Source organism: Plectropomus leopardus, chromosome 20 (assembly GCF_008729295.1).
Source record: "Plectropomus leopardus isolate mb chromosome 20, YSFRI_Pleo_2.0, whole genome shotgun sequence".
In the NCBI taxonomy this organism is placed as follows: Eukaryota; Metazoa; Chordata; class Actinopteri; order Perciformes; family Serranidae; genus Plectropomus; species Plectropomus leopardus.
Window position 1 is genome coordinate 27973743 of NC_056482.1, and position 25055 is coordinate 27998797.

General features: G+C 38.7%; 1 protein-coding gene across 2 annotated transcripts; it reads left to right on the forward strand.

Moving 5' to 3' along the window:
* Positions 1-169: 169 nt before the first annotated feature.
* Positions 170-18158, forward strand: st8sia3 (ST8 alpha-N-acetyl-neuraminide alpha-2,8-sialyltransferase 3). Of its 2 annotated transcripts, XM_042509649.1 has the most exons (5): positions 170-984; positions 6946-6975; positions 11229-11348; positions 12079-12636; positions 14680-18158. In XM_042509649.1, exons 1-5 carry the CDS (start codon positions 731-733, stop codon positions 14960-14962), a joined length of 1245 nt encoding a protein of 414 aa, XP_042365583.1. In that variant the 5' UTR covers positions 170-730; the 3' UTR covers positions 14963-18158. The 2 variants fall into 2 exon arrangements, with proteins under 2 accessions (XP_042365583.1, XP_042365584.1); XM_042509650.1 differs by lacking the exon at positions 6946-6975.
* Positions 18159-25055: the final 6897 nt, after the last annotated feature.

The window sequence follows — 25055 nt, forward strand, 5'->3', positions numbered from 1 at the left end:
GTTAATATTTGAGTTGAATATGGTCCTTGACGCCCCTGCAGCTTCCTGTGTGTCTGTCAGTGTGAGCGGCTCTCCTCTCCGCCTCTCAGGACGCAGAGCTCCGCCTCGGATGCTGCTGCTGTTTATCTGATTACCGCGATACAAGAGCTGCGTCTCCTTAAAGCGACACGCCGCTTTAATTAATGAGACCGCCGGAGAGAAGAGGAGGGAGACGCCGAGGATGCAGATGAAGAGAGAAGCAGCATCCGCCGGTCGCCCTCCATCTTCTCCCTGCAGGAGGACGCCGCGTGTCGCCGCTTCGTTTCACCGCCTTGAGGTGCTGATACCGGGTGTAATCTGAACCCGCATGCCTGCAGGAAAACCTCCAAGATCCCCCCCGCCTCCCTCCTCTGCTCTCCATCCTGCGATGCATGCACTGTCGATGCGTCACAGCCGTTCATCCTGCGTCGTTTCTTCCGCGTCGCAGCCTCCTTGCATGTTTGGGTTATGAAATCGGCTGCAAAAACGCGGCCTCCTCTCTCCTGCTCCACACATGGACTCTGTAGCCTCCATGGCTTATGTTAAACGCGTCAACATTTCCGCGGATTGCGCGTCCTTGCTCGCCTACCCGGCCTTTTGCTTCTCTACTCTCCTGTTCGCCGCCCATGCGTCACCGCTGCCGCGCCACCGCATCTCCGCCTCTTCCGCACATGGACTCTGAGATCTAACGTCGTCTGCGCGTCTGCCGCTGATGCGGTGCGCCTGGGTGCTCGCCGTCTCCTCGTCCTGGCCGCTCAGTGATCCTCCGCTCCGGGGGGGCTGGTGTCCGCAGAGAGGCAGGATGGTGCGGATCGCCAGCGCGCTGGGGCTGGTCATGTTCAGCGTGGCGCTGCTCATCCTGTCGCTCATCAGCTACGTGTCAATCAAGAAGGACTTCATGCTCAGCACCCCCAGATACGGAGCCAACGGAGGACCCAGGATGTCCATGTTCCACGCGGGGTTTCGGTGAGTCCGGGCGGGCCTGTGAAGCAGCTGTGTGGGCTGCATGCTGACATCACATCAGGAGTATTTTTAGTTCATTTAGGTGCTGACAGGGTAGAAATAACAGCTGAATGTGGCCTACAGTTGATACAGAATGTGAATCTTGATTTTCTTAAATTCTCATGAATGATTATTGTTGTTTTTCTAGTTTTGCAGCTGAACTCTCACCTCACAGGCTGTGCTGTCAGGGTGGAGCCATCAGATCATAAAAACACACAAACTTTATCCACTGAAACATCTTTTCTGTGTCTCGGTGAGGAGCATCCGATCAGATGAAGGCCTCTCTGCCGTCTGAGGCCTGACAGCTCTGTGCCGCTGTGCTCATGCAGAATTAGTCAGTCTCTATTGTTTTGTTACTCAGCGTAAAAATAGGTGTCAAGTTTCTCAGAGTATACTGTGTTAAAATGTTCATAATCATCATCTAGGGCCAAAAATATTGCTATGATTTAGGGGCTGTTTACACGACAACAGTTCTTGCATGGTACTTTTGTTGCTTTTCAGACTGTCGTTCACATGACAACAGTGTTTTGGGGGCCTAAAATGCAAACTTCAAAAACCGATGATCAGCATGTACATGTGGATCCATGTACATGCTGATCATTCTCCCAATGTTATCATATAAACCTAAATTTCTGTTAGCCTGCAATTGCTGGTACACGAGGGCTGATAAGGGCCAATGAGTGCACTAATGTAGGACACATGACAAAAATAGGGGCGCCAGACGCTCACCAACAGCTGATCATCAGCTGGTGTGTCAGGGCCCTTAGGCTACTTTGCTTTTAAGCACATATTGTTACATTTCCGCCTAGCGTCGTCACCACTCGAGCGTTTAGGAACCCCAAAAGGGGAGACCTTTGAAAATGCTGCTCTCTCTTTTTTAGTTTGTGCAGCATTTTAGAAATGGAGACTTTTAAAAACAATGACACAGACACCTACATTCACTTCCAAATTGTGTCTTTTCAGTCACAATGTGTCAAGCAAAAATATTATTTCTAGGCCTACATATCTTTTATGATTTAATCCACCTTGTGTCGGTAACGTTAATTCTTTCCTTTTGCCGTGGCTTCCTCCGGAGATGGATAAAGCTCCTGGTGGTGCTGCTGTGATACGTCGCCAACTCCTAATCTGTTTTCTGCCGCCTTGACCACCTTATACTCGTGTTATTTTCAGTAACAGTTCATCGTCAGTCCAGGCGAATAAATATCTGTTCTTACCCATTGCCATCTATGTAGTATTTTCTGCCGTGAGTATGGATGGAGATTATTTCTGAAATGGTGCTAAAATGCTCATGTATGTGGAGATAGTTATTTTCTTTTTTTAAATGCCATATTAGCATTGATGTGGTGCTATTCTATAGTTTAACACTGGTTGTGAACATAAATTCTGTGCTGTGCAATGGTCCAATATTGCTGAATTTCTTCTGATAATTGGCTTCTTTGTAGCAACAGTTCAGGGAAGACTCACGACATTATCCCTTTGCACAAATTCAGCTCAATACGGAAATAGTTTAGGATCATTATAGTCGTACACAGCGCCCTGACCTCCACCTCACCTTCGGGATGAACTGGAACACCGTCTGTGAGTCAGACCTCATCTGACAACACCAGCGGGTGACCTCACTGATGGTCTGGTGTTGGGAACGAATCCCTGCAGCCACGTTTTGACATCTGGTGGAAAGTCTGAAACCAGAGGAGAGGACGCTGTTATATTACTGCATTAATGCCCATAGATCATCAATTATATGGTTGTGATCTTAAGGTGTCCACATCAATTACAGTCTCCCTAACTCAGGGGAGACTCAGCAGCCGAACATTTATCTATGATCTGTTAAGGAGCAACTAGAGTGAGAATAGCTGCTCCACCTCAACAGTCTACCTTAAAGGAGCCTCGTCAGTTTTAATTTGAAATTACGGGCTAACCAGCTTCGCTCCAATCAGCAGCTGGAAGAACGACACAGGAGTTTTGCTGGGGTCTTGAGGAGTTGTATTTACTGACAAACAGCCCAAATTGTTCTCACACTGCACTGCTACAGTTAACTTCTCTGCTCCGGTCGCTGCAGCCTCCCTGTCACTGTCACCGGCACACACATGCTCACTTTCTTTCTGTTTCGGCTGCACTCTCGCTACGCACAGAATCTGGCACCAAAATAAGGCACCGAAATCTGCGTCATGATTCAGTCAAGCAGGTATTGCTAGTATGGGAACCAGTACACACTTCTCTTAAATCAACTGAGATTCTTCAAATTGAGCAGTCAGTTCTGGGGATGTTTCAGTCCCCAGATTAAGCTGCAGAGTGAACGATTCTTGTTTTCATGCTGCTCTCAGGTGCAGGCAGCTGCAGACCCAGAGTGAGTCTGAGTGAGACGGAGGCAGCTTCCTGCAGAAGATGGGACATCAGCCAAATTTTATTTATATAGCACCGTTCAAACATATTGAATGCAATTCGAAGTGTTTCTCAGTTTGATTGAAGACACAAAAACAACATATAAAATGGATCTTAATAAACAGAATAAGTATAAACAATAAAAATATGATCGTAAGACGCTCCATAAAAGCCAGACTAAAAACATAGGCTTTTAGTTTATGTTTAAAAAGAGGAATAATTAATTACTTAATCGTCTAAATGATTGTTTTAAGTATTTATTCTGCGTTTTTTTAGGAACACATGCTGTATGTTTTTTGTTTGAGTTTATTTTGTACTGTATGTAAAGTCATATCTAAGACAAATTTTTGTCACGACAGACATTAAAGATTCTGAATCTGAGTCGGAGGAGAGCAACTCTGAGAATTTAAAATCAATGCCAAAAACAGCGGAAAGTTTTTAAAACAGGCGTAATGTGCACTTTAGTCAGAACTCGTACTGCAGAACTCTGAATTAGTTGATTAATTGTGTCCTTTAGTCGTCCAGAAAGGGGAGCGTGACAGTAGTCCAGCCTGCTCGTCAGAGCAGCATGCATCTCTGTGTTGCTCGGAGAGAGAAACGGCCTGACTTTGAAAGTATTTTTTAAATAACGCCAGCGAGAGGGAAGGCAGCATTGGCGGTAAATTGCCAAACCGTGGTGATATGTTGCTTTGTCGCTGTGGTGAGAAGAAATCCAAACCATCACAGCAGAAAATGGACGTAAGGAGGGACGGAGGAGCTGTGAGGGAATCTAGTTCACAGCTGTGGGATTAAGTGACAGATGCCCTGTTTGCCTTCAGGCTGATACACGCTGACGGAGAAACACACTGACACTTTAAACCAGCTAATCTGAGCAAAACCGTCTCCTCATTCAAAAAACAATCAGCCAATCAGTGCCGTCCATCACTGACATCCGAGATATGATGTGCAGTGTAAAATCTGACAAGGTGATCTTACATAAAATAATCCTGGAAACTGACTGCCTGGAAAAAGCAAAATAAACATAACTACTAATAGTTTACTTTATAGCTAATTGTTATGTTTACTTAATTTTACAAAGTCGATTATACTTAAACATGACAGTTGAAATGACCTGGTTCAGTTTAAGTGTTAGCAACTTCTGTAAACCAAGTTAGTCTGACTTAACTTTACTGAAAAAGTTGACCAGCTTCAAATAATTATTTCAATCCGTAAAAAATAAATGAATCAAGTTTTGATTCAACTGCTTTGAAATTGACTTAAGAAAACTTAATTAATGTATATTTTTTAAAAGTTTTCTCTAAAGTTGACATGACAAAGAGGTTTGACTATTAAAACACAGCTATTAAAAACTGCTTTTAATGTGTAATTAATGTCATGTGAATTTTAATGTTGTGAGTATTTTATTGTGTATTTTAGTGTCTCTGAGTTCCTTGAAAAGCACTCTATAAATAAATGTATTATTATTATTAAATATGAAGTTAGGAGACATGTCATGTTAACATGTCTAAGAATCAAATTCAAACAAATATGATAAAATAGTTTGCAATCAGCAGAATACAGATATATAGCACAGAGAACTTGGTTTACTGAAGCTGCTAAAACTATTGATTTAATTCAACTTGTCATTTTTAAGTGGCAACAACTTTATAAAATTAAGTAAATATGGCTAATTTTTGAGGAAACTTAATAACTCTAAATATAATGTAAACATAAATTAAGACATATTTACTTACAATTTTCAAGGCAATTGGTTTTCTAAATTTTCAAAGTAAAATCAACCTGTCAGATTTTACAGTGTAGTCTCCCTGATTATACTGATTAATTATGATAAAGTACATAGTTTGTGCACTTACTGCTAAAAAAGTGAATTGGGAAAATGAGAATGTGGTGGAACTGGGCCACAGTATTTACACCTGGCTTTACTGCATTTTTACTACATCTGATCCCAGTCTGTTGACACCTGAACAGCAGGGCGGCTGCAGCACGAAAATCATTCTGTAAATCTTTTGTCGTCCGACATGTTGGGTCAGGTCCGGGCTGCGATGCTAAAACAGCGTCGTTCTGATGGAGGCTCTGGAGGCCAGCGAACCGTCCTTGGATCTGATTTACGGTGTGAGAGCCACATTCATTTTCCTCCCGCCTGTAATCATTTTCCTCCTCGCTCGCCGTCACCGCGGGCCAAGGTTACGCTCAGAGTGAATTAGATTTAAAGGTGGGCAGCATTTTGAAGTGAAAACACTCCGGTGGACAAATCTATACCAGCTTCCTGCTGTGTTGTTGTAGAATGAGAGTTTATGATCGGGAACAGGGTGAAAGTTTTGTTTTTTTCTCTGAAAGCAGAACACTCTTTTTTTTCTCCGAACACATTGAGGCCTTGTTTATGCTCAACACATTCTCACTCCGAACGTGTCGCATGTCAGTGACCTTCCACGTTTACCCATGTCATTTTAGGTATCCGTCTGCACCGGCTGTTTACGCTCCGGGATGCTGTTACCGCGAAGTCACAGCATGCAGAAAGCAGCGTGGTCCTTATGTTTTCACAACAGCGCCGACTGTCAAAACGGTTAGGTTAAGGCAAAGAGGGTTCAGCTTGGCTTTTGGCGCCATGCTCGCACAAAAGCACTGACAGAGAGGTACTATTTGACGAGTTTGGAGTTGTTTTGCTCGATGGAGCGTCACTGTGCGCGTTGGCTCTCATCATACTTGCGATGCTTTTATTCAAGTTCCAGGACAGACGCAGGACAGTGTTCGAGGTTTGGTAATGCCATTTCTACTATGTTAGATATTTGAGGAGGCTATGTAGTAAATCAGGACGGGATTATGGGGGAATCTCGTGATCTCGTGATTTAAGCTACCTCGAAGGGTAATGTTATTTGGGCTGACGTTAAGGGGGAGAGTGAATTTATAAACATAGAAACCATTAATACTTGAATTTATTGGTTTTAGGAACCTGAAAGCTTCCATTGTTTTCAAAAAATGTTGATAAGTTGTGAGGATTCATCCTTTGAGAACCGTGAACGTCTGTACCAAATTCTTTGATGGGCCATTTGGCTGATGTCGAGATATTTTAGTTTTTATATTCATACAGCACCATTTGAATTGTTTTCGCAGAATAAATTAGTAAAAAAAAACTGCTTTACCACTATGATAAAATATTTCTTTTTTTTTCAGTTAAAGTGACTGAAAATATGGTTTTCTCGTTTACATTTTCTTGTAAATAATCTCATCCACTGTGACCAAAAATGTCTGTGCCCATTATATTTTTCATTTTCTCAATGATTTGAAATTACTGCAAAAAAATGCCATACAACTCAAATGATCACCGGTGGAGCTGCATTAGATCTGTTTAAAGTGTTGGTTTTTTTTACAATAAAATATATCAAGTAAGTATTTGAAATGCACTTTACCTCTGCATGCCAGCTCTTGACTGAGTATACTTCAGATGCTCCTTTCTGTCAGTTTAATGTCATTTTACAGTCACTAATGATGATTAAGATAAGAGTGAGTTTGTTTTTTTGTTTTTGTTTTACATTCCTCCTGCAGCGAGAGGCCGCCTCGTAAACCTGACCTGAGGTGAATACAGAGTGCTGAAGTTTTAATTAAAAACATGAGGATCTTCTCTGTCTTCCTTTTACCGTATTTTAATGTTTATATTTTTCTACGGGAGTTTGATTTTTAACTGTTTTTAATCTATCTATCTATCTATCTATCTATCTATCTATCTATCTATCTATCTATCTATCTATCTACGGTCTCATCCTGAGCATCGAGCTGTTTGTGTCTCTAACTCTACACAACATAACGAGTCTATGACCCTGAATTTTCTCTGAAGCCTTTTGGATGGTGTGGTGTTGGATTGGAAACAGCATGAAATTAAAAAAAAAGAAAAAAAAAACAGACTAATCCTAAGAGTAAAAGATTTTAATGAAATTTCCAAACTTTAATCTATTTTAGTAGTGTTTTTGTTACATATTGACTATAGGAAACTTGAAGTAATATGGAAGATTTTAGTTATCTTTTGGGCTGTCCTGAATACCATTTTTGGGGCTTCGAAGATAATTATCAGTGAATATTCAAAGCTACACAACCTGAACCCTACTCTACTTTAGCAGGACTTAGTGCTTCAACCTGTCAGGGCTGCCATAGAACCTTAAAAAGCCTTAAAATGCCTTGAATTTCTTAATTTAAAAATAAGGCCTTAATTTGTAGTAAAATGAGTTCAATTAATCTTTCAAAAGTCTTAAAAAGTTTTCAGACATGGGAGATAGGAATGGATGAATTTCAAAAATAATTGGCAACATCTACTTTTTGAAAGATAATTTGCCAAGTTCCCCGTTTTAAACTCACCATGATGGGAGCCCAGGTAGCAAAATCTCACATGAGGAGTAAAAAACACAAAATTGCTGAGAAAACTGGGCACTTGGTAAGTAAACTAAATAGATTAGGGGAGGGAGGAGAAGGTGGAAGGTGGACTATTGCACGCAAAGTTATTAAGCTCAAACGCAGTGGGTCGCGCCACATCACGAGATGCAAAGCAAGCACTCCACTAGGCCTACAGTTTCCAGCCACGGTTAAGGGTCCATATTTCGTCTTACCTCTTCTTTCTCCCTGGACAGCCAATTTAATAGCTTGAAGCGAAGGTCAATGACAAAATTTAGGACTCATCCGTGTCTGGCACTTGCCGCCTCCTTTCAGTTTCCTCCAGCAGTTTACTGGTGAGAAAACAAAACAAAAAACAAAGCATTCAAATGCTGAATTGGACATTAATTACCATTGCAAGAAATGAATATTCAAAGCTTCAAAGCATTTAGGTCAGCCCAATTTATCTTCCAAACAAGTTTCTTATTTTTTATTTGTGGTTCTATCCTTTGAATTGTGCATGTTTGAGGATTACTGACAAAATATTTATTCCCCAAAGCACCTCCCAAAAATATTATTTTAATCCCAATCTTAATTATGTAGGCTAAAAATGTATATTTTTGGTGTCAGGCGCAAAACTCATATCTAGCACATCATTTTTTCTAATTCCTTAAAAAAATAGCAATTTTGGAGATAGGAGTTTTGCACCCAACAGCAGCAATATGCAAAATCTTTTTCAAATCCAGGATATATCAAAGTGTCCGATATCACTACAAAAATCCAAATGAACATTTGAGAAATCTTAAAACAAGTGAGACAGTTGCAGTTTGTTCAAATTAAATACATGTATTCTTCTGGGTAAATTCAAATCAGTAGATATTTCATGCTGATCCTGATTTGGCACTGCACCTCCCTGGCTGAGCATCACTGGCTTCAAAGACGGCAGACGGCTGCAACAACAAAATGAAGCTGCTGGAGGTCTGACTGCCATCAGATCCAGGTCAAACAGTATTTTATGCATACTTTATAATGGTTGTCACAGAGGTGGGGTTTGCCATGCAGGACAGTGTAAGTTACAGAATGTTTGATCGTAAACTGAACTGTCCTGATGCAGTAAACGCCACCGATCTTTTCCTCATGCAAGATGATCCAAACTTAACTTGCAAATACTATTTGACCAGCTGTGTCTGTCATAGCAGAGTCTCGACCTGAAACCTTGACATTTTGATGTTAAGTTAAACGCAGAGGAGGAATACTGTCAAAGAAGCGAGTTTAAATCAAATTTCAAACACTGTGGAAAATCCTGAAAAACAGATGTGATACAGAGTTATAGAAAACCTGCACTGAATACTCCTCTGATTTAAGACGGAAGTCATTCTATCAGGAGAAACTGCATCGAAAATGTCAAGGTTTCCTTGCAAAAAATAAGACAGAAAAGCTTACGAAGTAAATAATAAGCTACATTGTTATTCTACTGGATAAGTTCTGGCTTTAAGGCTTTAATAAACTTCCTCAAGCTGGTCATACACTGTACGATTTTAGAAATGTTAATTCCAACTCATACTGTACAAGTAAATCGTCTGCAATGTAAAGCCAAAGCTTGTGTGTAATGTTCTCACACTGTACAGTCCGCTCATCAAGCCACAACCTGAGAGCTCATACTGTACGTGTAAAAACCGCCCATCGACCCCTAAGGACCATCCTGGCTATTGACAATTGTCAATAATGATTCATTTGTAAGGCACAAATTAGCAACAATGACTTGTCCATTTTCCAGAAAGAACTGTAGGCAAACAGCTACTTTTACAATTGTTAACTTGACAGCTAACGCTAATGATCCTTGTTATAAAGTTGCTACCAGCCATAAACTGCACTCCCTACATTATGTCAGTTTGTTGCTAACATTAGTTTTAATCAGGGTGAAAAATTAACTTTTTTGTTCAATGGTTAGTGATTGAAATTTTACCAGCCACTCAATAAATTACCATTGTTTTGGCTGGTATTTGGTCATACTTTCTGTCCAGCATCATGTTGCCATGGCGTTTTCAGATGCTCTGTTTGCCACTTCGCACAGGCAGTTCGGGAGCAGATGAGCGGCCCTCGCTCCCCCCTGTGCACTACACGGCAAACCACGCCCAAGAAAGCTGAAATCAGCCCAATTCTAAAATAAGTCATGAACCTCAAAAATCGATAAAAAACGGGCTAAAATCGTACAGTGTATGCTTGACTTTAGCAGCATTGGAAGAGTTGAGGCTTCTTGCACTGCAAAGACAAATGTTCATCTTATCAAGTATGTCGACCATCTGTTCAGATCATATTTACCAACAAAGTGACAACATTAGATTCCTTGTGGAGTTAAAATGTGATTAACTATCATCATTTTAAGATTTGGATTGTTGTTTTAAAACCATCCTGAATGTGAAGGAACTACATGAAACCAAATGAAGGATTTTATTGCCAAATTAAATGAATAACTTGCTAAGATGGACAGAATTTCTGCAACAGTTTGGCCTTATTGCTCATCCTCCCACAGTTCACTGGGGTGGTTTTATTATACATGAGAGTGAGGGAAATGTGCGTTTACACTGAGCTGAGAGTGTAAATGAAACTGAATCTTTTTTTTTTTCACTGCAGTTGTTTTCCTAAAGGAACAAACCCTTATGTATTTGCCGAATGGCTCAAACACTTGCACATTTCAATCGACTTCTTTTGGAAGCATTTTAGCTTATGAAGAGGGCGATACTGGCGAGAAAAAAGACGTAATATTAGTAATAATCATTTTCTGCAGAGCCCTTCTGAAGCTTTATATCTGTAGTTTTGGACATCATTTTTACACCAAGAAACACGAGTTGTCAGGTGATCTCACTTTCAGTTTTTAAGGAATTTCATCACCGAGCTGAAATGTATGTGCAAGATATTTCAACAAAACCAAGCCAGCAGATATTAAATCTGTGCTGTTTCTTTCAAACTAAAGTAAACGTTTTCATGCATTGGAATAAAATGAGGTGTCTGATTGATTGTATGAAGTCAATACTTATTTTTTCTTTTGTAAAGAAGCAGGAAAAACGCTGATAACCAATGCATGGCAAACAAATTTAACAGAATATGAAAAAAGCACAATCTCAGATTTGTTCTTTGCAAAATTAATGCACCCAAATTTTCAGCATTTTTTTGCATTTTAGTTTCTGATTAGAACTGGTGTATGACAGCTTTTACGGTGGTTTTGATAATCTGATCAAAGTGTTGGCTTGTTTATAACCTGACGGCTTGTGAATCTCGGCATGATCGATAAATGATTTTTTAATATCTGCAATGCAGGTAAATGAGGATCAACTGTTTTAAAAGAGCTAAAATGCTCCTTAAAACATTTTGAAGTGCAAGTGGATGAAGCCGGCCTCCTCTAAACACAGGAAGAAAGGGTTAACGTCTGTGACTCTATCTCCTCCTCTTCCTCCTAATCTGTTTAGCTCCCAGCTGGCACTGAAGTATCTGGATCCAGCTTTCACCCCTCTGACCAACTCTCTCAGCGAGGACCTGCAGAACTCCTCCAAATGGACCTACAACAGCACTGCTTTTTTACAACTGAAGTAGGTTACACACACCGCCTTTGTCTCTCTGTGGTGGTTTTTGGCTGTCCTGAAACCCGGCATGCTTTGAGCACTTACAGCAGTGAGCAATTCTGTTGAATTTCAATCTTTAAATCTGCTTAAAGGGACACTTTGCCTGTTTTCAACCAGCTCTGTATCATAACAAAGTGTGTAGTATGTGTAAATATACTGTAGTAAACCTCTATCGATGTTTACACACCAAGCCGACACTTGATAACTAGCAGTGACGAAACCCCCCTGCTGCGTCGCCTCACGTCGTTGTTTTTGAGCCAAAAAGTTGCACAGACAACCGACAGCCAAACAACAACAAAGATTCTGTGACTGAGTTGCACATTTATTGCCTCAAATGTTTTCAGAAAGATGTTTTAGTTACCGTTTAACTGTAATTCAAGATCATTTCTTGCCAGCCAGCCACCATTGTGTCAAACGGACAACTTGCATTACATCACCTACCAGCGGCAGCGTTTATTGGTCTGGTGTGGCACAGTGCATTCTGGTAGTTGTAGTGTGGTTGTTTTTAACTCTTCACCAAATGCCACAGTCCATTTTCAATGTTTTCTCTGGTCTGGTCACCTGTTTCTAAAGTATTTGCGTTTGTACTGCATAGACAAAAGACCATCTTCCCAGCAATGAAATACTTCTTTAAATCTGACTTTTTGGCTTTCACTAAGTATGCAGTGACTTACAAAAATGTGTTTCTGTCTTGCAGAAAGGAGATCTCTAAATACATTGACATCCCCCACAACTTCACTCTGATCAGAGACTCCGTCCGAATCGGACAGCTGATGCACTACGACTACTCCAGCCACAAATACGTCTTCTCCATCGGCGAGAACTTCCGCTCACTCCTCCCCGAGGTCTCGCCGATCCTCAACAAGCACTACAATAACTGCGCCGTCGTTGGCAACAGCGGCATCCTCACCGGCTCGCGCTGTGGCCCCCAGATAGAGAAGTTTGACTTTGTCTTCCGCTGCAACTTTGCACCAACCGAGATCTTTAAGAAGGACGTTGGGCGTCGGACCAACATGACGACCTTTAATCCCAGTATCTTGGAGAAATACTACAACAATTTGCTGACCGTGCAGGACAGGAACAACTTCTTCTTGAGTCTGAAGAAGCTCGACGGCGCCATCCTGTGGATCCCAGCGTTTTTCTTCCACACGTCAGCAACGGTGACAAGGACGCTGGTCGACTTCTTCGTGGAGCATCGAGGTCAGCTGAAGGTCCAGCTGGCCTGGCCCGGAAACATCATGCAGTATGTCAACAGGTAAGACAGCCAGTACCATCTGCTGGAGGTGAGCTGTTTGCAGAGAAGCAGTTTGTTGTCTTGGGCTCTTCATCTAATATCTGCCATGGCTGTTTCTGCTTTTACATTCCTCCCGTGGTATCAGTTGGCTTGTTTTTATTGAAAAAAGTCGCAAATAAGGTCCTGCCCATTCAGCGAAATATACACACTCCCTTGTTATTGTGATATTTACAAGCTTTTATGCTGTGTTCACACTGAATGCTATTAAAATACAGCTGCCAGAGTATTTTTGGAGCATTTTGCAACTTGCGGAAATTCGCTCCCAACAGCTGTGGTTGTGCTTGTGTTAGCTAGGAGACGCAGCTAACGGCTAGCCTGGTTTGCTGTGAAATATAATATAAAGCTAGAGGTAAATACTCAAGCTCCATGCCCTGAAGCAGTCTTTTTTTTATTACTCATCTAAGACTGAACTGAATATTTTTGGGTTGTGGCACTGGAGGACGTCATCTTTGTGATTAATCGAGAAAATAATAAACAGATTACCTGACAATGAATATACTCATTAGTTGCAGCCCCTATTTAGTGGCAACTGTTTTTCCAGTCCAAGAAGTGCAAGATGGTTCATAATGAAGTGATCTGAGTTAATAGTTCCTCTATAGCACCTCTCAGTGATTTTCGGTCACCCAATTAGAGGTTATTGACCACCGGTAATGATGGTCAACACTGTCACCTAAAAGTTAAAGAACACATTACACATCTCTCTCGCTTTGTTTGTATGTCTGGGATTAAAATGTCCATTTGTGTCTTTGTCCTGTTTGTCGTTATTGTGCTTGTATGTTATTGAGCTGCACTCTTTATGGCAAAGAAGAGATTTAGGCTCCAAAGCCGGATTATAAAGAAACAGCTATTTAGTGAAAGGTATGGCACGGAGCTGTAACTGTGTGTGCAGAGGGATTTAGGTCCGGTGCTTAGTGTTGTAGCAGCAGAATGGGCTGCTCGTACAGTAGCTTAATCTTCACCAATCCCATTAAAACTACCTGCTCTGGAAGAATTACCACGTTTAAGCAGCTCAGACGGCTTTCGGCACCTAAAGGACTCTTTGAGGAGGTTTTGTTGAGGCTGGTTTGGAGAGTTCCCCCTCTGTGACGCTGCAGAGCAGGACTGCCTAATGAAAGCAACAGCAGAGATCAGATTAGGGTTTTTGTTGTTGTTTGTGGTGGTCGTGTTTGTAGATTTAACACGTTAAAATTCCCTTGAAATAATGTGGAAAAAATAAGCTCAACTCAATTTTTATGGGTAATAAAATGAAAAACTTTATGGTAATTAAGTACATACATATTTAATTACTTTTGTACTTAAGTATTTAATTTCCATAAGTACCTTATTACAGTATTTATAAACACGTTTTTAATTCGATTACTGATTACTCATAAAAATTGAGTTGTTCAAACCTCTTTTTTTACATTACTTTAAAGTAATTTTAATGTGTAAACCATCTGAAGTAATTTGTTTTAATAATATCTTATTCTCAGATTTTACATTAAAGCCAAAGGTGACAGCTCCAAAAACAACCACTTTAAATAAAGTAACTGAATTCCTGAATCATGAATGCAAAACCTGACTGAGCAGAAAAAGTCAATATTTATGGGCCCAGAAACACCAAACCGACATCAGAGTAAAGGAGGCGACGAAAGCCGACTGTTGTGTCGCCCCATGCTGGCTGCGTTTCGGCCTTAAAGCTGATGACAGAGTGCATCATATGCTCCATGTAGCAAAAACAAAGACACCTGGCCAACTTACTCTGTGCTTTGTTTGGCTAAAAGTTGCATATTGATTGATGGGCTGGATGTCTTGATATTATTGGTTTTAATTGGCAAACTGTTGCTTTAAAGGAGGAAAAAATTATCAGATTTGATATATGAACACAAAGAAGTTGCTTTTTTGTACTTTTTTAAGCACATATTGTTAAATAGGAGCAAGGATGTGATATTAAAGCATTAAAGGGGAATTTTCCTTTATTCTTGACTTAAATGTATAACTTTTCTCCTCACTCGTGCTCAACAGCTACTGGAAAACCAAGCAGCTGTCGCCGAAGCGCCTGAGTACTGGCATCCTGATGTACACGCTGGCGTCCTCCATGTGCGATCAGATCCACCTCTACGGCTTTTGGCCCTTCGGCTGGGACCCCAACACGGGGAAGGAGCTGCCGTACCACTATTATGACAAGAAGGGCACCAAGTTCACCACCAAATGGCAGGAGTCCCATGAGCTGCCTGCTGAGTTCAAACTGCTCTACAAGATGCACATGGAGGGACTGTTGAAGCTCTCGCTCTCCCACTGTGCTTAGGGCTAAAACTGCAGCGCTCCCTCAGACTCCTCTCTTCCACAGGCCAGAGTAGCCGAAATGACGAGGCAGATGAGGGAAGGATTCATGTGGTTTTGCCAAAATCAAAGTCTTGGCTCGGGGTCAGTGCACTGGGCTCAAACTGTTTTTAGCCCAAAAGCTCCATTTGACAAACCGTTGGTGCAGCTCAAGAAATGAGTAATGTTCATTTTCTACTGCTCAAGAATCTAAAGACGAAGAGTTTTGGAAAAGGTGGCTGCAGGCGGACTTCTAAGGCAGCGTTGCTCAGCGCTTCACGGTGTTTTTATTCACTGTTCACTCTTAGGACTAAAGCTACAGATCAGCAGACTGATCGCTTAAAACCAACACTACCACTGCATAAAAGAAGGCACGTCCATCCTTCATTTCTACGAGACTACCTTGTCATAGCAGTTCGGTTCCTGACGTGGTGTCATGCCAATGCTCTGGCAGCCCAAATTTCTGGAGCCCCTTTAGTCTGAAAATGTCCCATTGGATCCGAAGTCCATTCCTCCATCAGTCTGTTATCCCAAAAGCAAACGTCCATTGCTCAGATGTCTCATTTCTCCAAAAATACACAGTCTGTGTAGTTAGTTTCATTTTCCCAGCAGTGTTTGAGCCACCAATTGTTAGTCCAGTTAGCCAATAATCCCTGCGGTCACTTTCTCAGTGGCACTGAGCCACCAGTAGCGGGTGGTTTTATCGACCATTTGGCTGAATCTATATGTCCACCTTTTACATTTGTGGACTTCTCTCATACGTTTTGTGACGATGTCATCACGTGAAGTTTGCGGGGGCCGAGACTGCAAGCTGCCGATAGAAAGGCCTCGAGTCTGTTTCACTTGTTGCCATGGAAACAAGCACAATCATGTACACAGTGATTGCTGTTGTTATATTCTGTCTGCTCATCTGTCCCGACGGATAATTTAAATCCCAAGTTTCGTCTTTTTTGCGCCCGCAAAGTCCAGAGATTTGCATTCAGCCTTTGTGGTATTTCCCAGTGGTGTTTGAGCCATCGATTTCGGGTGTTTTTTACCGACCCTTCACAGAGTTTCCCAGCTACATCTGAGCCACTGAACTCAGGTGTTTTTCACCGAACCATTACTGCTTTTCAAGCAACTTTTGTTCCACCGAAACATGGATGTTTTGAGGGAAAACATTACATTTTCCTCACTATAGCCAAGTGTTTTTCTAACCACACAATCACCACAGCACAGTTTACAGATGTAATGCATCGGTAGTTTACAGAAACCTACAATGTGAACAACAGCAAGGAAAGAGCATTTTTGGAGAAACTGGACTGCGGAGCATGCACATTTGTTTTTTGGATAATAAGCTGTCAGAGGAAATGGATTTTTGGTTCAATAGTACATTCTTCGTACTAAGTTTGGGTCAATAAAGCAGTGGGCAGTCCCTCCTGATGAAGGTTGCCCAGGCGAAATATATGAACCTCGATCAGTACTTTGCTGCAGTTTCCCGTCCATGCGAGCACTGCTGTAACAAAATCTCTGTCCAAATGAATATACAATTGAAGCGCTGTCAAGTTCTTGCAGATAAAGTGTTAACATGCCTCACATATCCATTAACATTTACACATCCAGCAGTTACAGAGCAACGTTATCATCACTTGTGTTGCTGTTGTGTCCACCTGATGAATGTAAGTTCAATATTAAATCTCTTTTAGCTCCGTTTTTGGTCTCCACCTCCTGAGAGAAATATTTGGCTCTTTAGCTGCTTAAATGCTCCACTTTCTTCACCAGCAAGTTGTTAACTATCTCTAAGAAGCACAGAGAGGCACAGAGAGGTTTGTTGGATTCAAGACAGTAAATGTCAAAATTATGGAAAGAAGCTGAGCTGTTTGCTTACTTTTTTTTTTTAGTAAGTTTAGATGTGCATATGGTAACATTACCACAAGAACAAATTTGAGGAGTTACTGCAAATGTACCACGAATAAACGTCAATTCTACGATGTAGTTTAGGAATAGGCTGTGGGCTGTGTTCAAAAATATTTGAAAATTTTAAAATTATGTGTTTATTTATATAAAAGTGACAACCCTACTTTGTAAAGATTACTAATGTAGCTGGTTTTGTGGCCAGCACTATGCAACTTTCAGCCGCTATTCATCACCCTGACATCCATACTTTTACTTCCCACCTCACTACATAACTGCCTCACTACAATCTGCTTTGGTACCATTTGATAACACTGCAAATTCATCTACATAATTTAAGGTATATTGACTGCAATTTGAGACAGAAATAATTACCTTTGACAACAAAATGAGGACACAAACCAGATGTTTGCCCTATACTGAAGCACACTGCATTTATCTTTAAAGATACACTATGACTATATCTATGTGAAGAAGTTTCAGATCTTTTGTTTGTTAAGAAACTTGTTTGAGCAACAAAAAAAATCAGGAAAAACATCTTGAACTGAATTCCGATTTCTTACTTTCTTGGCCTGTTTATGTGATTTTAATATGTCCAACATAAGACAGCATGAGACAAGAGGATAAACGCATAATTCCTGAAGCCGGTAGAGTTTTTTTTTGTTGGAGCGGGATGATTCAAACTGTAACAAAACAGTCTGTCAAAAAGAAAACGCGACATCTCAACACCATTTTACATATGATGACTTCAACCACAGACACATGATTTCCAAGCATATCAAATCTGAATGATAATATTTGGCGTGTGCTTTCTGTTTATGTATTTTCATATTTGCTGCAGTGTGTTAATGAGACAACAAAAGCTAGAGAAACTGGGACTATTTTTTTAATCCGCTGCTGAATCTCAGCGCTGTCTCACCTTTTTATTTGTTGTTTTTTTAGTCTGCTATGGTTTCATTCCAACATGAGACATTTATGACTTGAAACGTGACATTTTCAGGACTTTGACAAAAAGATTGTTGGCATGAAGGTTAAACTTACAATTTAATACTCTCAGTAATAATGTTATTTTTTGACTTGAGCACATTACGAACTCCTTAATGAGATGTAAATGTGTTTTATTTTTGTCTTCTTTTGTTGCCTTTTATTTTTGTAATGTAAAATATCAGTCAGTATCAGGTAACATTTCTCCAGAATGTATTTTTTTGCATTTTGAATGATATTAATAACTCTGGCTCCATCCATATCGACATGCCTGTAGAGATCACTCTATGAAGGGTAATATATACTAAGACCATATTTAGATATCATACACAGTATGCTGTAGATTAACAAATATGTTTTATTCATCTAATACTTGAGAGAAAATATATCTACTCTGTATTTATTTAATCATTTAGTCATTAAAATGAATGAAATTATCAATTTGAAAAAGTGTGTCCTGTCTTGTTTTAAGCGAAAGTTCATTTTTGATGAGTGTTGTCTGTTGTTTATAACAAAAAGCTTCTTTTTAAATTGATTTTTTTGTATCTACAATCTCGTAAAGGCTCATCTTTAAACATATCTTGTCCTGCTGGTGATTGGACTTAAAGGAATAGTTCCCATTTTTTTTAAGTGATGTACTTGTCTATAGTCAGTGTATTAACCCTTTGAAACCTTAATAAATTGGCATGGTTTCTCTCAAAAACATGTGAAGAAGGCAAATAAATAAAAGACAAAATGACCCAGCAACGAGCAAGAAATTGGTAAAAAAATAAAAATAAAAATAAAAAAAAAACAAGAAAAATACTCTGAAATAAGTTTTAAAAAGTAAAAGTAAAGCAAAAGAAGTAAACAAAATAAATGAACAAGACTGAAAAAGAGCTTAAAATTATGATAACTGTGTAACATAATATCAACTGTGTAATTGTGATACTAATAAATATTGTTTTTTTCCCTTGCTTTTTCAAAAACATTTTCCATAACTACTAATTTCTTGCCGTTGCGGTCTTGACTGTTATTCATAATCTTGTATTTTTCCATTTGCTTATTGTGGCCTCAGAGGAGATAAACTCACTCACAGGAGAGAGGCAGTAAAACGGTGCCGCTCACCACAGTTTGTTTTTCCCAAACAGCACTGATGAAGCAGGGTGACATCATCAAAAATGTACAAAACTTGAGGACAACACCGTGATAATCTTTCCCTCTGTTTGGACTGAATGTGTTATCAACAGTAAACAATGCTTTGTCCACGTTGCACAAGGGTCAGACCCCATTCTGTGACCTTTAACCCCTGTAGGAGGAGGAGGAGACGGAGGTCCGTGTGACGTAACATGTTGAAAATAGAAGAGAACAGAGTGTGACGTGCTGTCGGTTAAACAGTCGCTTGTATTATTATATTTCTTCATCTCACTTTATCTCATCTGATCAGCTAATTAAAAAATTTTTTAAAAAAGCTAAATTAAAAAAAGTCCTCATATTATTTAACCCTTTCCAAAATATGTGAGGGCGGCAAGCAACTTAAAAAGAAATGGCCCAAAAATCAGCATTTGTAAGAAGTTACAATAAAATTACCAGAAAATAAGCAAAACAAAAAAGTGCTAAAAAAATTAATAATTATTTTTCTTTTTTCGTGTAACATAATTTTAAATATATATAATCAAAAATTATAAATATCCTTTTCTGGACATTTTTTGCCCCTATATTTACATTTCAAGAAAACAAAAGAATTGCCAGAAAATACCAAAGAAGAAGTAGAAAAACAAAGGAGGAAACAACTGAAAATAAAATAAAAATAAATCTAAAAAACAGTAAATGACCCCCCAAAACATGCTAAAGAATACTATATCTATTTTCCTTTTCCTTCTGTAAGATAATTATTATTATATAATATAGAGAATTAAAAATGTAGTTTTCTGGCATTTTTTTTTCATTTCCTTGTCACCTTTACTCCCTTTCTTTTTTTTTCAAGTTTGCAGGACATTTCTTGCCAATTTGTTAATTTTGTTTTTCCTCTTTGTTTGTTTTTTTGTTGAAAATAAAAAAGCAATATTCACAGGTTTCACAGGTCAAAATGGCTGTGCAAGACGTCTAAATGCAAACTGATGTTGATCCAGGTGTTAAAGGGTTAAATGTCCTCACTTACCTAACATGTCCTCAACTTACTGAAAAGCCCTCATTCTACTAAAAAGCCGTCTCTCTTTCCCAACATGTCCTCACTTTACTGAAAGTTTAACCTTACTTAAAAAGGCATGTGCTACTTGAATAAAAAGATTATATTAAAAATAACATATAATAGCAAAATGTTTTTACAAATACACAGAGCCCCTAAAGTTCTGAAAGGTGAAATTTTATATCTTGCGTGTAAAAGATACAAATTTTCCCCTTTAAGGACTCACTGTCCTCATTTTCTGAAAATAAATAACAATAATGAATAATACATTTCATTTATGGGAGCCTCTGAAAGCACTCAAGGACACCTTACAAGGCACAGTGGTAAACTAGAAACTCAAACTCACACTAACACACACTGAAATAAACAGCGGACGTCGGGCCGCAGCAGCCTGCAGGTCGATACGCTGCTGCTGTAGTTTTTAGGGAGTGTTGTCAGAGGTCAAAGGTCAGGGAGCGTCTTCTGAATCACACTGAGGAGTTTGAGTTGAGGGGAATTTTGTTGAAATTTATTTAAAAAAATGCATTGTTTTTTTAGGTCTTGTTTTACAGTCACAGTGACAGATAATTTTGACTGTTGTGAGACAGTCAACAATAAAAAATCCTCTAGAGTGAGGAAATTTTTCGCGAGGTAATAAATGTGCAAACACATAGACTGCCAAATTAATAAATTAACATCATGCACTCAAAAAAAAGGATGTTCATTTCGGTGTTTGATAAAATGCAACAATTTGGAAAAATTTGTTATTTGAAACTGCAACAGAGAAACCTGTCCTGTTAGAGTGTGTGTGTGTGTGTGTGTGTGTGTGTGTGTGTGTGTGTGTGTGTGTGTGTATACACTATGGTTCTGTCCCCGAGGTCATTATCAATCATTATCTCCTGCTGAGTAATGGTGTCATTATTTCTACACCAGTGGAAAAATATAAAATATCAATAATGATCAAAGTAATATTTAGAATAGAAAACAAAATAACTGGAAGAAAATAGAGCTTTGTAAACTAAACGAAAAAAAATAAATAAAATTAAGATTAAAATCTTAAAAATGTATAGAGTTACTTTTTTTAAGTATTTTTATTTAAAATATTTTCTTATGTTTAATTACAGAAAATAAAAATAGTTGAAATAAAATTCTGTTTTTATTGTGCGTTATTTATTTGTTTTTTTAAAGTGGGAATATTGAGGGAACTGAAACAACGGTCACAAGAATGTAGGTCAGCGTGTATGTAAATAAGGGAGGTCAGATGGCGTGCGCCGGGGTGGCTGACCTCTGACCTCTGACCCTTTTAGCTGCTTCATGTCAGCAGCTGATAACAAAAGAAAACCTGCAGGAGTCAACTGCTGGATTTAAAACAAGCCTCGCTAATCTCACAGATTGGAACTGTTTTCAATCTGAATAAAGCAATTTGTAAACGTCCATATGTTTGATATTTTACACTTTGATGCCTCGTAGCAGATAGAATAATTAGTCCATGCCTTTAATAAATAATAAATAATATTTTAAAAGTAGAGTAACAATAAGTTGGACTGTAAAAGCATGGTTAAAATAAAGGTCAAATAAAAGGTTAAAAAAAAAAATAAAATATTGACGGTAAATGAGTTCTGGAAATGTTCAGTGTCACTTTGTTGTGATTGTCAGAGGTAAAAGATAAAAACTATTGATTCCTTGCAGGAAGAAATGAGGTCACTGCAGCAGTGCAGAGCTATAAATATAGATATTACAAATATATGTAATACAAATGTTTTAAAATAGGACAGAAAATAAATAAGAAATAATCTGTAAGGAAACAGGTAAATATGTGATGTGTTACACAATTTCATTTTTTTTTGCTTGTTTTTTTAGCTTTGTTATTAAACATAATAATTGTACCGTAAAAATATAATGAAAAATATTTTAAAAAATAGTTTATAGTAGAGTAAAAAAAACATAATAATAATACACTCTGATTAGTATCACATATATGATGTGAGTCGTGAAAAAAAAAAAGTGAAAAAAGTTTTTATCCTCTGACTAAAAAAAATGAGATAAAATTAGAAACCACAGAGGAACTAATTGGGTCTAATCCCACAAAGGAGAAAAAATCCGAATGAGCCGAAATGATCGCTTCTATCACATAATTAAAAAAAAATATCAATATGTTGCATCTCTAACTTCACAGTGCGAATGTGTTCTGGCACATGAAACAGCTCTGCTAATCTGCTGTCGTCTCCGATTCAACATCTGAAATATTAATGCGGCTCTTCTTCTTCGCCTCTTTGATCAGAAGTGTGAAAACTCAGAAACCCGCGGCCTCGCTCTGCAGCCGTCGCGCTGATTGTCGGCGCCAACTTCGGGGCCGAGAGGAAATCAATAAATCAAATGTTATGATTAAAAGAGCAACATGCCAGAGGACATTAAATAATCATGCAGGGAGGAGGAGGAAGAGGAGGAGGAGGAGGAGGAGGAGGAGGAGGAGGAGGGCCCCCCGCCGCCTTTAGTCCCGTGGTTAATAAATGATGACTGAGCTGCTGTGATTTTGGGACTCACTTTGTCAACACGGAGGCCATGATAAGACGCCGCTCTTTGTGGCTTTTTAAGTATTCGGACATTAAAAATATTGTTGACTGCGCAGAATAAATGTGTTTTGATGCTGAGTAAATGTAGAGTGACGTTTAATAAAGTTCATGTCCAAAGTTTCAGTTATTTCGTTGTTGTTGTTTTTAGTTAAAGTTGAGTTGGCGGCAAACTGTCTGTCTGGTGTGTCGTCATGGTTACGACCAGCCGGTACAAACTTCAAAAACCACGTTTATCTTTTGTCACAGTTCAGTTTGTGGTTTTTTTGTGTCTTTTAGAGCAGAGACCTGCTACCACATGTATACTGTACAAAACAGAGACGGGCTTGAGGTACATTTTTGAATATTTTTTTCACTCTGCACTTTCACAGGTGGTTTCTGAGGTGGACTGCGTGTCAAAAGTCTCCAAAAGTTAAAAAAGGAACCACTGTAGCTCACAGGAATGTCCATACGATTTGACAAAATGTTTCTATGTGCAATATGTGTATGTGCAATGTATTGTTTTTTTTTTAAATATATATATATTTTTTTACTGTAAATATTAACTATGAATTATGAAGAGCAGCAGAAGCAGCAGTAACTAATAATTTATAAAAGTCATGCAGTCAGAAACAAAACAGGGCAATAATCACACAAACAATGAAGTTTAATAAATCATGGTGGAAATGTAGCCGCTGTATTTTCTCATGTTTCTTTAATTTTTTGTTTGTGTGTGTGTGTGTGTGTGTGTGTGTGTGTGTGTGTGTGTGTGTGTTTCTATTCCCCTTTAAATTATAAAACATTCGCTGCTCTTCAGGTCCACAAATGTAAAGATAAATACAGAGGACGTGACCTCTGTGTCCTCAGCTAAAGCCACGGTCTGTCCACTGCGCACACACACACACACACACACACACACACACACACACACACACACACACGCGCAGCAGTGTTAACTAATGTTCACAGATGAGAAGTAAAGCTGCCCTCAGATCACCGCGCTGCTTCTCGGAGAGGAAACTGAGCTCACATGGAAATTTATCACTAATATTGATCTGAATTAGCATGAGCTGCCTCTGCCCGTGGCCATGTTCCCTCTGATGTTTGCTAAAACATGTACGAGTGTGTGTGTGTGTGTGTGTCTGAGTGTGTGTGTGAGAGAGAGATAGTGTGTGTTTGCTCTCAAACTGTCAGAAGTGAGTTTAATGAGGGAAGTCGATGAGCCCTTTAATGATGTGAATTTTTTAAAAAATACAAATATAATTTCACAATATATTTTCTTGCCTTTCTCACCTGCATGTTATCTAACAGCTGTTTCATCTCGGATGTTTACGGAAAATATATAAATATATTTTTTTAAGTTTCAATGTTAATTTTTCTATTTGTATATTTGCTACTGAATAATACTGTGATCTCTCCATGATAAAATGTGTCATCACATTAAAGGTGTGCTGTTTATTTTAGATTTTTTTTAAAATAGTTATAGTATTAAAAACATTAAAATCCGAAATATTATTTCTATTTTTTAAGTTTCATTTTATCTATTTTTTTTTTTCTTACTCTGTTAAGCAGCCTTGGGTACCTTAAACGTATATCCAATTTATTATTATTGTTATTATTATTATTATTATTATTATTATTATTATTATTATTATTATTATTATTATTATCTTTTTATAGGTTATATGTAGTGTTTTTTTTTTTTATTTCAAGAGGAATTTGGGCTTTTAGTAAGTTAAGGAAAAATTTACATACATTCTATAATTGTAATTCATAATCAGTGGGTATATTATTGTCTGATTCGAGTATATTTATACTCAGTTGACTTCTTCTGATTAATTTAAAGCAAACAAAAAAAATAGCATTTGTTGTTACATATTTGTAAAGCTTGTTTACGCTCGGCCCATCTTCCTTGAATTTTAGTCGCTCACAGACATGGCTCACCTCACAGGCTCTAAAAATGATTAGGAATTTAGGCCGATTTCTTATTATGCCAAACATACTTGACATAACTTTTAAAGTTTTTTTTTGGCTGACCTCATTAATACCGCTAAGGGAATTTCAGTTTGCTCGATTGCTAATCTTATTGATTGAAACAGTCATTGTTCCCAGTCTTTTTGTTTTTTAAGTTGACATAGCCACGTGTTCTCCTTGTACTTTTATTTGTTTTTAACTGCGTCTGTATTTATTGAATGTACCTCAGCACTACTGAAAATTAAGGATCTCCCTCAATGTGTCTCCAAGATCGTAAATAAAATGCATGATAAGTATAATTTTGACAAAATAAAACTGAACAGTTGATTTTGTAAATAAAAGTGAAAATCCAAACAATTAAAACTTTGACTCTCTTTTTGGTAACGTTTTGACGGCGGTGGGGAGGCAAACGAAGGAGACTTGGACTGATGACATCAGTATTTGTAAAATCTCGGCCTCAAAAACCTGAAAAACTTCATTTAAAAAATTCATTATCAGGGTCTCTGCAGTCCTTAAAGATTCTTAAAATCAAA